Source organism: Caretta caretta, chromosome 8, assembly GCF_965140235.1.
Source record: "Caretta caretta isolate rCarCar2 chromosome 8, rCarCar1.hap1, whole genome shotgun sequence".
NCBI classification, from domain to species: Eukaryota; Metazoa; Chordata; order Testudines; family Cheloniidae; genus Caretta; species Caretta caretta.
In genome coordinates this window covers 71504332-71518706 of record NC_134213.1, presented here as the reverse complement: position 1 = coordinate 71518706, position 14375 = coordinate 71504332, and the positions used below count along the sequence as shown (strand labels likewise).

Below are 14375 nucleotides of genomic sequence, written 5' to 3'. Positions count from 1 at the left end.
CTATAGCAGCAGGACAGGTGCCCCAGACCTGCAATGGCCGGGGGAGAGGTGCTCCAGACCTGTCACGGGTGGGGGAGAGGCACCTCTCCCCCATCAGCCTAGTTGCTGCTGTGGGGAGAGAGAGCTAGGGGAAATCCTCTCTCTCCGCTGTAGCCCCAGGACAGCCTCCATGTCAAGCCCCTCATCTCCGGCACCACCTCAGAGCCTGTAGCCACAGCCCTCACCCCCACACCTCAACCCTCTGCTCCAGCCCTGAGCCCCCTCCCACACTCCAAACCCCTCAGCTCCACTCCCACCACATGAATTTTGTTATGTGCACCAATATGAAGGTGATGTGTCACCCATCACCTCCATATTGGTGCAAATAACAAAAGTCATTCCGCACAGGCGTAAGGAAAAATTAGAGGAAACACTGGTTACATTCCTATGTCCACCCAAAGACTTGTGCCTCCATTTTGTATTTATTTTTGGAATGGCTCTTAGATACGCAGTGTTTTTGCAAATGATTATATGTAGTACATGTAGAAAAAGATCAGCTGTTAAGTGGGATTGTACAGGTTTAAGTCAGTACAGAATTTAAATCATAACATTTGATTTCTAATGTTAGTGTTTTATATACACTTTTTTAAGAGACTCTAAAAATGATAGTGCAATTAGATATTTGTTTAATACATTGCTTAAAGGAAGAAAAGTCCTAGCTTTTGGCAGATACAGCAAAAAGCAAGCTGGTTTGTTCAGCAACAAGGGGAACAGAAAATAAATGGCTATCGATGTCCCAAAAGCAACCAGAGTAGATAGGGTAACACTAGAAGTAAGTCATTTTATATGTCTAGGGAGTAAGAAGTCCAGTGATGGTGGCACCATGCTAGATGTCAAGTACTGAATATTAAGAGCAGAAGGCAACTTTAATAAACTTTTGAAAAGATTTGGAAAAGTAGTATGATTGCCACTAACAGAAAAATACAAATGTTTAATGCTGGCTTCATGTCTGTCCTCCTTTATGGAGCAGAGTCATGGAAATCTACAATAGAAATTGATAAGATCAACTCCTTTTGCAGACATTTACTTTAGTATATCTTCAGAGTTCAGTGAAAAGAGTTTCTTGCAACACTGAATTTGTTTTCCTTAGAATTTCTAATGTAAAGTATCAGACGTGGTAAGAAGACAATGATGGGGATATTTAGGAAACGCTTTAAGGATGTCACCAACACAACTTCCATGTCAAGTGATAATATGGACACTATCTGGAAAGAGAAGAGGGCAACTTAGAGAAATGTTACATGGAACAATGGAGAGAGAAGCCAAATCCATCAACGTGACTCTCAGAAGCCTGAATAGGCCAATGAAGATTAAATTAAATGGCGGAAACTGGTGGATGCCCTATGCACCTAAGATAGCAGGAGGATAAAGAAAAGATATTTCAAGGAGAACAGTGAAGTGGCTTTACAGATGATTACAGGGAGCTCCTCGCAAGCATAAAGAGCAGCATGGGAGAAAGCATAAAAATACTTCTTTGAAAATTTTCTATAATTTCAGAGTTATCTGCCAATGATGGTGTTTCAGTCACATTATGTATGTCACATAGCCACAATATATGACCTGCAGCAAAAAGGAGAAAAAATCTCCATCATCCAGAAACAACCATAGATAAGTTTGTGATAAGAACCAGCAGATTACAAAAAGAGGTAATTGATGAAAAAATTGCCCAGTTTGTTTATGCAACAAACTCTCCTTTCCGTATGATTGAGAATCCACACTTCGTTAACATGGTTCAGTCATTCAGACCAGGATACAGTCCACCCAACAGAGCAGATGTCACAGGCAACTTGCTGGATGAAGTGTATGAAAGAGAAATTTGAGCAGTGTGCAAAAGGTCTAGAGGGTAAAATTTGTTAACCTGAGTCTTGATGTGTGGAGCAATGTCCACAATGATACTTTTGTATGTGCTTGTGTGACAACAGAATAAGGGAATGTCTTCCTTTCAGAAACAATTGATACATCAGGAAATGCACACACAGCAGAATACTTAAAAGAAGTAGCAGTAAAAGCTATAACAAACTGTGTGTGTGGGGGGGGGAAATCAAATGTCTAGTACGCGCTTGGTCACAGACAATGCTGCAAATGTATCCCAGATGAGAAGAAATTATTTAGAAGAGAGTGAAGAGAGTCCCAAGCTAATAACATACGGTTGCAGTGCTCATTTGATGCACCTCCTAGCCAAAGTCTTCAGTGTTCCAGAAATAGAGGTGAATGTTGCTGAAATTGCAAAATACTTTGCAGCAGCTGCTCTGAAAAAAGTGGAAGGAACCAAGCTAACTCTCCCACAAGACGTGTGATGGAACTCAGTAGTGGACTGTTTTGAGCACTATATCAAGAACTGGCCTAATCTGATGACAGTTTGAGAACAAAATCGTGAAAAAATAGATGGCACTGTCACAGCCAAAATTCTCAACATTGGGCTTAAGAGAAAAACACATGCTGAGTACCCTGAAGCCTATTTCTGTAGCCTTGAACACAATGCAGGGAAATAGCTGTTTTATTGCTGATGCTGTTGAAATTTGGAAGGAACCGCGTGAGATCTTAAAAAGAGAAATATGCAATGATAGAGTTAAATTACAAGCATTAAAAAAATGAATGGGACAAGCACTATCTGCAGCTCATTTTCTTGCAAATAGTCTCAGTACTCGGTACCAGGGTCAAACCTTAGCTGCTGAAGAAGAGGAGTTGGCTATAACATGGACATCCAGCAATCATCCCTCCATAATGCCAACTATAATAATCTTCAGAGCTAACGGTGAACCATTCAAGAAATATGTGTTTGCTGATGATGTTTTAAAGAAAGTCACACCAGTGAACTGGTGGAAGTCACTTAAGCACTTGGATTCAGAGACTGTTGAAGTGATGATCTCACTTTTAACAGCAGTAGCTTCTTCTGCCAGTGTAGAAAGAATATTTTCTTCCTTTGGACTACTTCATTCCAAATTGAGAAAACGTTTGGGACCTGAAAAAGTAGGAAAACTTGTTTTTCTTTTCCAGATTATGAACAAACAGGAAAATGAAGGTGAAGATGACCTAGTTAGCTGCAGAAGCCAATATTTTAAGTTTCTCATGTTGACCTGGCTGACAGTCGATTTTAATTTTTTTTTAAACATTTTAAACTAGTTTTAGTTAAAAACAATTTTAACAAAAACAAACCTGATTTTAAAAAACTTGAATGTTTAACTAAATTCAAAAATTCACATGCTTCTTTTGTTAAAATATGTTTGCTGTTGAAGAAAAAAAATCTAGACCTACATAACATTGTTGTTTTAATTTAAATAAAACAATTTAAATGTCTGGTGATGTTCTCCTCCTAATACAGCATGGCAAGAAAATCCTCCAAATATTAATGATTAATCTGTTGAATTGGAGCTAGTTCACTTCCCAGTGACTTCATAAATATCTGCTTCAATTACCTTTGTTAAATGAAATAACCAAACAATCATTCATTTTCTGATATACCTGTAAAATTAATCTGAAAAGTTTTCAAAATAAGTCACTTAAAAATGTATAGTGTTTACCTTCTAAAAATGGACCCTACATCTCTCTTGAGTTTTGAAGAATATGTATTAAGGTTATAACAACCAACAAGAATGCACTTTTATGTAAAATCCATGATTTAAATAGTCTTCCTGACTAGTGATTTAAATCAAATGCACCCTGCTAATCTATTGTTTAGTCAATTTGCGGTGGGTACCAGTCAGCACTGAAAGGCTTTAAAAGAGATATCTGTGGAGAATAGGAAAACCTTTTAGCTTCATTGAGCTGAGCTTTTTAGAGGGATAAGGGTGGGAAAATGATAAATACTTAACCTTAAGGAGTCTCTCAAATATTGACAGGTATCTATGCTAGTTGTTGTAAAAGTAGTAGTCTGCTGCCCTGTCAAAATGTGTCCTGAAAAACTACAGATTTGTTCACAGAGCAGTTTAACAATTGTTATATATAACAGAGGCTACTACTATTAGTTTTCACCTAAGGAGAAAACCCAACCTAAAAAACCAAGCAGATCTGATAAATTCATAGTTGGTCTATGTTTAAATCACATCCCAGAGGAAGACAGACTAGGCATAAACAGATATAAAACAAGATCTTCTACATCTCATTTTTCAGCAAAAAATACAACATTTACTCCCTCCCAACCCCGGCCTTGGATTCACTTAGCTCTTGTCCATCTTGATGCAACAGTTTAAAAAAACTGAACTGTATTTTTTAAATTCTATTTAAAAACTAGTTCATAATAACAGTTTAAACACTATTTTCTGGTTAGTCTGGATGAGGCATAATATATGCTAGACTGCAACCTAACTAGTAGAGCCTGGTTTAACTACACCATTTCTTAAAATGGCTACTCCCCATCCAGACTAACCAGGCAAACCCTTTGGGCCTGAACCAGTATTAAGCCATGTTTAAAATCTACTCTCCTAATACTGTTTTATTCCCAATATTGATGAGATTTCAGTTCACATTATCTTGGGAAAAGGGAAAAGAATTTCCCACGCCAGCTCTTGAATCTAGATAGCCTGCATATCCTTGAAAGCATTTTGGGGGCCATTGGCATAACCTTCAGTTTTCACGTTTATAGTAATCTACACATTGTTATAATGGCCATTCCTTATTTTATCAGCAGCTGTAGAAGTCTCTTAAGACTTCAAGTATGCAATAGTCAATAATATTTACAAAACTAAGGAGAGGAGTAGATTTATTGCCAGAAAACAAATCCTGTATATTAATATTTTTCAGGAAAAAAAGAAACCATCACATATGATGAGTGGAACAGGAAGATTCAAGGGCACTTTGAAAAGCTGTTCTTTGTTTCTGAGAACCCAGGAGATCCTAGTGAAAAACATCCAAATCTGGTTCACAAGCGTGGCATATACAAGGACAGCTATGGAGCTTCAAGTCCATGGTGCGACTACCAGCTCAGGCCAAATTTTAGTATAGCAATGGTTGTGGTGAGTGGAAAAACATGTTCAAAGTCACAGCTCCTTTAACTGTTTTGATTGAATTGAACTAAACTTGCATGAGGGGGTTCATTTGCATGGGGTAAATCAGGAATTACTTGGAATGCACTTGTATCTTTAATAGAGTAGTGGATTTTTCTTTAATAAACTTTCAGAATTGGACCATCTAGAACCTCTTCCAAAGGACTAACCTAATTATGTTTGGGCCTGCTAACCAATGTGTCATTAGGATAAATATAAAAAGGCACTTCCTATATTGAAGATGTGTTTGCAGGATGCTAATTGAAAATTGCCATTTTTTGTTTGTTTTGTTTAATCTCTTTATGGAATTTGTGAGAAATCGTGATACATTTTAAATCTATTATAAAGGGCTGTAGCTCTCTCTGTGAGCATATTGAAAAGTAATAGAAATGTTTGATGTGAACTATGCAGTTTGTTGATTTCATAAAACAATACTATTTTTTAAATGCAAAGTTCATTGGTTAAATCTGTTAATTGTGCCAGGCCCCTGAGATATTCAGTCCTGAGAAAGCTTGGAAAGCGCTTGAGATAGCAGAGGAAAAGCTGCTTGGTCCACTGGGCATGAAAACATTGGATCCAGAGTAAGCATATTAGAGATTGTTATGTGTAGTATGCATAGTTTTAATCATGCAACAAGATTAACAGTAAGAAGTTCACTGTGATACGTTTCATTAAGAATACCTCAAGAACTGCACTAGCTAATTACAGTATATAATATATTTATTTTAGTCAAGATTATTTAGCTGTTCTAAATCCAGTTCAGATTCATTTAGTTATTTACAAAAGTACCATTTTATTCACTATCTTGCTCCCTTTAGAAGCTGGTCATTAAATTTTCAAAACCTTCTAATAAAACTGGCTAGTATTAGTTTGAAAAAAGGCAGCACATAGAATTTTGAGCATAAGTTATGACAGAATTGTGACCAAAATACTATAGTTATGGACTGAACATAGAGTTCTATACTTATAGCTTTGTAGTTCATTGTATTAATACAATAGGCCTTGCATAAACTAACCACTGAAGAATATTAATGCTGTAATCTTGTTAGGGCCAAGATATATAATGGTCCTTCCTTACTGTGCCCTTGTGCCGTGCTGAGTACAATCTAACCATGTGAATTCATATTATTTTGAGTTATTTCTCTAATGCATTGCATATATTTTATTTAACTTGTTGCTTTGTCTAAATCCTGTACTTCCTTACAGTGATATGGTTTACTGTGGAGTATATGATAATGCCCTGGACAGTGACAACTACAATGTTGCCAAAGGTTTTAATTACCATCAAGGACCTGTAAGCGCTAAAATTCCTGAGTTTCACATTAAATTAAAATTTGTTGATATCTCAAATTGATAGCTAACATACTATCTCTTACATCTTTTTGTTTAGGAATGGCTCTGGCCTGTTGGATATTTCCTTCGTGCAAAGTTGTACTTTTCCAGGTTAATTGGTCCAGAGATGTACGCAAAGACTGTGTTTTTGATTAAGAATGTTCTTTCTCGCCATTATGTTCATCTTGAGAGGTAGGTCATCATACAGTTAAAATATTAATCCAAACTAGTGGTGTCCAATGTATTGCATTGCATATAAAAGATGTAAGACACACAAATTTTCTTCAAAAAATGAGTTTGAGCATTTAAGACCTACAAAAAAGCACCAGTGATTTGGTGTTTTCTGAGTGTAAAAGTCACCACTATGCAGAGTGCCATTTAAGTCCTACAGCAGCCTTCAACATAGGCTAAACATTACTGCCTTTTTTTAACCTCTGAAATATTTAATATCTGCCCTATCACAAAGTGAGTGAACAATTTTAAAATCAGTCATGGAGAAGAATAAATAGAAAATATTTATTAAGAGAAAACAGAATTTGAGGTCTGAATTGCTAGACCACTTACAAAAAATGTGATGCAGAATTTAAAATATGGATGTTTACTTTCAAAAATGCTAAATATCAATATTTTTCAAGAGTTTGATGATGCAATCAGTTTGAGGGCTGATCGCAACAGGTTAAATAATGTAAGGAAATAACCGTTAAATTGTATAAAATGGGAATACATAACTTCTGAAGTTGACTGGGTAGGTCACATGAATGTGCCAATTAATCATTACTATAGAACTGCATTTCAGAAACTAATCACTTCACTGCACAATGGAAATATTACTTCATTAAGAAAACAGAGGCATTTACTCCCCTACAGTGCATATGTCCTTCCCTAATCTCCCCCACCCCTTGCCTTTTGTTCTCTTGTCCACTGTTGAGTCTTCCCTGTTCTTCCTGCAATATTTTTTCCTCTATACACTTGTTCTTCTCCACTATAATTCTGAATAATTCCCATTTTCACCCTTCCCAAAGCATTTCTAGATAAACAGAGATCCTTCAATATGCAACCCACCCAGTTCAATGGGTGGGAGACTTGATTGGACCTGCAACATTCTGGACAGCTTTAGAATAAAAGGAGAGAGTGTTCTGCCTCCCAATGTGTGCTCTGCCACCCATTGGCCAGCCAAAGGGAGATGGGAGCCAGCTGACTCCTTGTTCCCCAGCATTATCAATTTAAACTCTTGCATGGGGTTTCTCAAGCCTCTAACTCAATTTTATTTGAACCCACTCTTCCTTCCTTTAGTTATATTGAAGCATATAGTAGTTATATAGTAGTATAAGAACTGTGTTTGAGGATGCTGTGGGTCTGACCAATTGCCTGTGTTAGGGAGAAGGAAGCAATTTTTCACATTGGGACCAAATTAGCTGAGGCCTAGCAGGTTTTTTTCATAGCATCATGATGGCAGTTAGGTTACATAGGAATAGCACTTGAGAAATCTATTATTAGGAATTTGTAGGAATGGTTAATTCATCATAGCTTTCGGCTGGTATCCATTGCAGATGAAAGGCCAAAAGGAACAGCACCATCCTCAGCCTCAAAATACAATGACCAAACAAAAAGTAAAATTGGTAGTGCCGAAACTTGTGGCCTTGGGATGTCTGTGATTGGCAATCTGTAGTTTTATTTTCCTGTGTTATCTTTAATGTCTAATAGCAGCTCTCAACATTTCTCTTGTGTTCCCAGATACTTTTTCATTCAGTTAATGAAAAACTGAAGGTAGAAATGAAAAATATAAGTTTATTTAAAACAACTAGACTTACCATTTAATTTGGAAATCTTAAAATGGCTTGAAATACAATTTCATAAATAGCATGGATTAAAAAAAAACCAGTCAGGCTGGTAAGAACCTTGTGCACGTTCACAAAACCATGCTGATTGCATTATTTCAGTATTATTACTTTCAAAAGGTAATAAAGTTGCACTGCAAAGATACCTGTACTTCTCAGGTTATTGAAGGCTCCCCTGCGTGGAGTCTCAGGAAGCTCCTGCAACATACACATGTTTCAGTATTATGATGTGTCTTGTCATATGTTAATGCTCTCTTATTTTTATTTCACCACTTTAATGCTTTTGTAATATTTTCATTGTGTTCGGTATTTCTTCTTTTGTACACTTGGCTTAATTGACTCATACTTTAAAAACGTGTTAGAAGTATAATCATAAAAGAGAAATGTTCTTTTAATTTGTTATGAAATATAGCATTAATCATATTTTATGCTGGGATTTTTAATTTTTATTTATTTATTTATTGGGCCAGGTCATCCTGGAAGGGGCTTCCAGAGCTGACCAATGAAAATGGGCAATATTGTCCATTCAGCTGTGAATCACAAGCCTGGTCAATTGCTGTTATCCTTGAGGTTCTTTATGACTTGTAAAAGTTGGCTTTGATTGCTCGGTAAAATTTGCTACGCGCTTGTATTCAAAAAGTACAAATGAAAAGTTTGCTCATGCTATAATGAAAATGTTTTGCACAGTTATTTAAATAACTATGGTCTGATTTTTTTCAAAGGTGCTTAGTATCTGTATCTCCCATTTACGGAAGAGGTATTTAAGGGTGCTGCTCAGCACTTCCGAAAATGAAGTCATTAGTATGAAAATATATACACACATACACTTGATACAGAAAAACTTATAAAGCAGCAACTTGGAGAATGTACACAAATGCATTTAAAATAGCTTTTGATTTGTACACCTACTAAATTAAACTGTATCCCCGTATAGCAAGATGTTAGAAGAATAGTCTGGTTCCAAATTAGAATATGAATGCCAAGTGGTTCCAAAAATCTGAGTTTAAACTCATGGGGTTCTCTTTTCCATATTTTCTGTTAGTCAATAGATGCTATGCACTCTCATCATGGGGGAGAATAGATTGTACTGTAGGTAGTATGATGTGTTTTCTGCTGCAGTCGTGCATTTCATAGATTGCACTTTCATTAGTGTTTTGTCCCTCTGTGCTGAACTGTGTGACTTTTCCTAACAATTTCTTCTCTTCCATGTTCAATTGAACACTCCATTAAAAAAATAAAGTTTTCACTCTTTACAGATAATGGTAGTAAATTAATATCTTCACAAACTTTAAATGAAATTTGAGGACAGTAATTCTGAGCAATGACGTGGATGTATCCTGTGTGAGATACTTAATAGGTTATTTTTTGTGTTGTGGACCATATGCCAAATTTTATTTCTTTAATTTAATTTGGCTTAAAATAATGTACATCTGTCAACAAATGTGTTCTACCAGTAGGAAACCAGAAGAAACACTTTATCATGCAATGTCCTGTACGTATATCAGGATCCAGGAGCCTACAGAGTTGGGTGCTGGCTTAATGATGAATTTGAAAGAATTGTAAATTTATTTCAGCCCTTGCTTCAAGTAATCTTCTTCACTGGGGGTGAAATTCTGGCTCTACTGAAGTCAACTGAAAAACTCCTTTTGACTTCAGCGGGGTCAGGGTTTCACTCCAGTTGCAGAAAGGGGGCAGTCTGATTCCAAAATCTCTTGATGTGTTGCTAATAAGAGAAAGGGTACTGACAGCTGCCTGTTGCTTTTCTTCCCTTGAATGTTACTTCCATAAGAGTATTTGTTCTGTAATATATAGACACACAAATAAATACCTTTACCTGATCTCAACCCAACCTTTTCAAAAATTGGGGTGGGTGGGTGGGGTGGGAAATGTATCCATTTGAATCTTCTGCTGGTCCTTAAAGTAATGAATAGACAACAGTTAGATTGACCAGTAATGTCCTCAACATCACAGAAGGAAGTACAGCACTGCATTGTAGAAGAAATGGACTGACAATACAGATTGAAAATACAAACCTGCCCTACTTATTATTATTCTGCCATTCATATATATTTTACAGTCATGTTTTAAAATTTGCCCAACGCATTTAAAATTTGGTGTTGGCACATACCTACCTACTTCATGAGAATATACAGTTATAGGTATATTTAAGAACAAACTGCTGAGAGAAGCATTTAGGCAAGTGGACTAAAGATAAGAGTCCAGTGCAGTTTTATTTGTGATGGATTTAAGAGATTTATTTTATAGAAGCCAGAGTTTAGTTTTGTTCAGGTTATCATTTAAATTTATGGTACTTCATTGGTTACAGTTGCACTACTCAGATCACTTGGTCATATTCACTTTTTTTTAATCTAACCACTGTTTTTTATGTGTGTGACATGGTAGTTTGGATACATGAGGTAATATCATGCTTTCCCCATACAGAGTTTTTAGTTGAATAGAACTCATAGTTTAGTAATATAGGTCACTCTGTATTATTAGTGTGTTCTTAAATTTTTATATAATTGACTTTCCTTAATATGGGTTCAAATAATTGGAAGTGATGCTTAAAGGAAATTTATCTTGTTCAGATTTTCTTTTGTGCTTCGGTTGTGAGCTGTTTGAAATGGATTCCTTAGGAAACTTTGTCATCTAGCCTGACAGATTTGCATAAGAGATGGGACAAAAACATAAGTTGAAAGGAAAATGATTCATTGTTCTGTTTAAAGAATAGCTAATTCTTTATAACTTTAGTAATCAGGATTTCAAAATTAGGATCCAGATTATTTTGGTTCTTGAGTACAGTTTTTTGACTGACTGTATTTGTTGAAAAGTCAGCAACAACCCAGTAAAGGAAAATTTATATGCCTTCATAAATCAGCATGCCATTTTATGTGTTTCTGTGTGCATTTGAGAAAATTCAGACAGTTTTATTTTTGAAACATTTAATAATGATACATAAGGAACATAAGAAGTTACTGCTTTTCCATAAAATTATGGGTTTCTTTCTAGCTTAGCTATTCATTACTGTGGTTAAAATTGGAAAGTGTACAGTGGGTTAACTTGGGTGAGGGGGAGGTGGGATTTATTCATTAAAGCTATCTTGAAATTGGAAAAGTTTGAAGAGCTATGATTGTTATAAATAGATTGGGATTATATTGACTGCAATAACAATCTCTAAATGTAAGAAATATTCGGGAGAAATTTTGCTTCAAAACTTTCCATTTTATCAAGGCTAACTTTAAAAAGTTTTGTGAATTGCACTGTTGACGTGAACATAATACACATTTCTCATTGCTAGTTTATTTTTAACTTAATTAAAATATTTTAAAAGAGAAATTACAGAGATGTACACAGATATATACATTATGCTAATTATGAATTTTGCGAATAGATGCATGTTTAAAATGCTACTTCTGCACTGATTAACTGAATGTAATTCTAGTGACATACCTACTTTTAAGAATAAAGTAGGTAAAATTCTATATTATGGGCTGGTTTTGCCCATGGAAACAAGAAAATTTAGATTTTAAATTACTACTCACCCCTTCTAGCTTTGATCTCAAACACTTTCAATGCTTTTGGTCAGACTGGACAATTTAAGAATAAAGTGAGGAAGTCATAGGCAACATTTCTTGAATTTTCCTCTGAACACATTTAAAATAGCTAGTTTATGACTTACATTTAATTTTGGAGGGTGGAGGGAAGAGAGAAGAACTGTTGATCTAATATTTTATTTTGTATGTTGGGCTTCAGCACCAAGTAAACCTGTATACAACCAAGTTACAAACACCTTTAAAAATAGTTGGCTGTAATTTAGAAATGTTGACTGATTCTGAACCATAGTGATACTAACACCATGGTATAATATACTGTAAAACTTATATGGTCAGTAAAATTATTATTTTTGTAGGTAAACTGAGTGGGAACTCTGTACCTCTGCCATGTACCAATCTGTTTCTTGGTCTGTATGCTATAGAGCAGAAACTACTAGCATTGCTTCACCAGATCTTTTTTTGTCAATTCAAGTAATGTGCATTATTTCTAATCTGTTTTCATTCATTTAATAGGTTTTTACTGATCAAAAATGGATAATTTTGAGAATCTTTAAAACAAGGACTCATTCTAGTACTGCATGTTGTAATATAAAATGAAAAGACTGAGTCTAGCATAGCAACTACTGAATTTAGAAAAATGTAATTCATTTGTCTGTGAACAGCATAAAATAAAAGTATAACAAAATTGTGTTTTTCTTTTTGTCACTGTAGTTCCCCAACAGTAAGTTTTAAATCTTAAACTGTTAATGGCAAATCTTTTTTACAGTTGTTGCTGCTGTTTGCAAATCCTGAAATCCTCTTACTTAACGGAAATGAACTGCTTATTGCCATTGTTTAAGCTGAAGATATAAAGCATCATTCTGTAGTTCACTTTTTTCACGCATAGCTAGATATTTATATGCAGCTAATGATGACCTGTGATGCCTATGTGCTTAAGTGCTTTAAGTCTGAATCCAAATATCTAAGCTGAAACAACACTATTACAAATTACCAAAAAACAATGAGGATAGCAGTCTGTAACATACCCTGTTGTAAAACTCTTTAATGGACAAATCTTCACCATGTACCTTGCTGTGTGAAGTCTCAAATGGTCAATGAAGTGTTCAACTTCAAGTTCTTTTGCCAAGGAAGAAAATACCCAGTCACATAAGCTTTTGATCTAAAGAAAAGAAGATTTCCACTAAAATGAAGTGTAGGAATTGTGTAGTTGGTCGAAACTAATTTCACTTTCGATTTTTAATTCAGATGACCTTCTGAGGTCTTACCCTGAAACTAAGCAAGATTACTATAAGGTAATTAAGCTAAATTGGGAGACAGTTTTCTTTATAATTTATATCATAACTTCTGCTAGAATGTGAGAATCCAGGAAGTATTGTACAAATAGACTTGTGCCAATAGTCAAATCATATTACTGTGTATGAATCGGTGTCCAGTTACAGATAGTTTTTCAAAAGAGCACAATTATTAACTCGTCTTTTTAATATGTAGAAACTTTGGATTCAAATCCTAAATCACAAATAAATAGAAATAAGACTACATGAAACGTGCCATTGGTTTGTTAGCTTGCATTTCAGCCTTATTTCTGAGCCCATCACAAAGATGGTTTTCCAAAACTTTGTGAGGTAAAAGTCACGATCTCCATTTAGTAAGCTCTAAAAGAGAAGTGGAGAAGCAAAGGCCAGTGGGGAATGGAGCCAGAATCCCTTTTTAAGGTTGATGAGAACCTCACAGTTTTGGTTCCTGATTGAAACTAAATATCAAGAGGACTTTTTTTTTTTTGAGTTATCTATGCAGACTTAATTGAATCGCCTTTAGGCATTGTCCAGTAAATGTACTTCCTTTCTTGAATAGTTCCCAAACCGTGAACTGTATCCTGATAGAGGCTGTGCAGTGGTTTATTTAACTATACTTCTCAGTTCTTCTAAAAGATAGCACAAATGATCATTTGCTTCCGAGAGTATTTACCTGTCACTTTTTTGGGGGGGTAGAGGGGGGTATAAGGAGACCATGAACATATTACAGCCTGCAAAGGGGTTCTGTGGGGAAACTCTTTTCTTGCTCTTTTTGCAGGATCTGTGGCTAGGCTGAGTAGAATTACTTTTGCAGCACTGAGTGTTTTCAAGATTCCAGTCATCTATTCATAAGTGGTCCCATTCTTACATTATTCCTTGCATGTGACCTCTGTTTAAACTGCAAAGTGATATTTATGAAACACCATTTTCCAACAGATATACTGTAGGTCTGTAGTGAATGCAGTAATAAAAAATTATTATATGAAACTGTCAGTACATAGGAATACGTTAAGGCTGCCATAACCTTATTCTTATCCCCATTACTCTTGCCTTTGCAGCATGCTTATATTTTGACTTTACAATGTATCTGTTAACATTGTTTCACTGCAAAGGTACACAATAAAATATCAATTTTAGTTGATCGGTTTCTATTAAGACAAAGATTTTCACAAGAGAGGGATCTTAGATTTCTCTCAGGGAGAGAAAGCACAGCTAATTACACCTATTGCAGTAGTCGGTGTGGAGATACACAAAACCTATTTCATCATGGAAAACAAAGTACTAATTCTCGTTTGAGTTTATGGTATAAGTGTGTAATTGCATGAGCATTTAAAGCAG

At 35.5% G+C, this 14375-nt stretch overlaps 1 protein-coding gene across 3 annotated transcripts in view; it reads left to right on the top strand.

The window, feature by feature from the left end:
• Window positions 1-12430, top strand: part of AGL (amylo-alpha-1,6-glucosidase and 4-alpha-glucanotransferase) — a 57052-nt gene extending 44622 nt beyond the window's left edge. For all 3 annotated transcript variants that reach the window (XM_048860445.2, XM_048860446.2, XM_048860447.2), the window contains exons 30-34: window positions 4780-4991; window positions 5505-5602; window positions 6228-6315; window positions 6412-6545; window positions 8662-12430. In XM_048860445.2, the coding sequence (XP_048716402.1) occupies window positions 4780-4991; window positions 5505-5602; window positions 6228-6315; window positions 6412-6545; window positions 8662-8779 (650 nt within the window). In that variant the 3' untranslated portion in view covers window positions 8780-12430. The remainder of the gene's footprint in view (window positions 1-4779; window positions 4992-5504; window positions 5603-6227; window positions 6316-6411; window positions 6546-8661) is intronic.
• Window positions 12431-14375: the final 1945 nt, after the last annotated feature.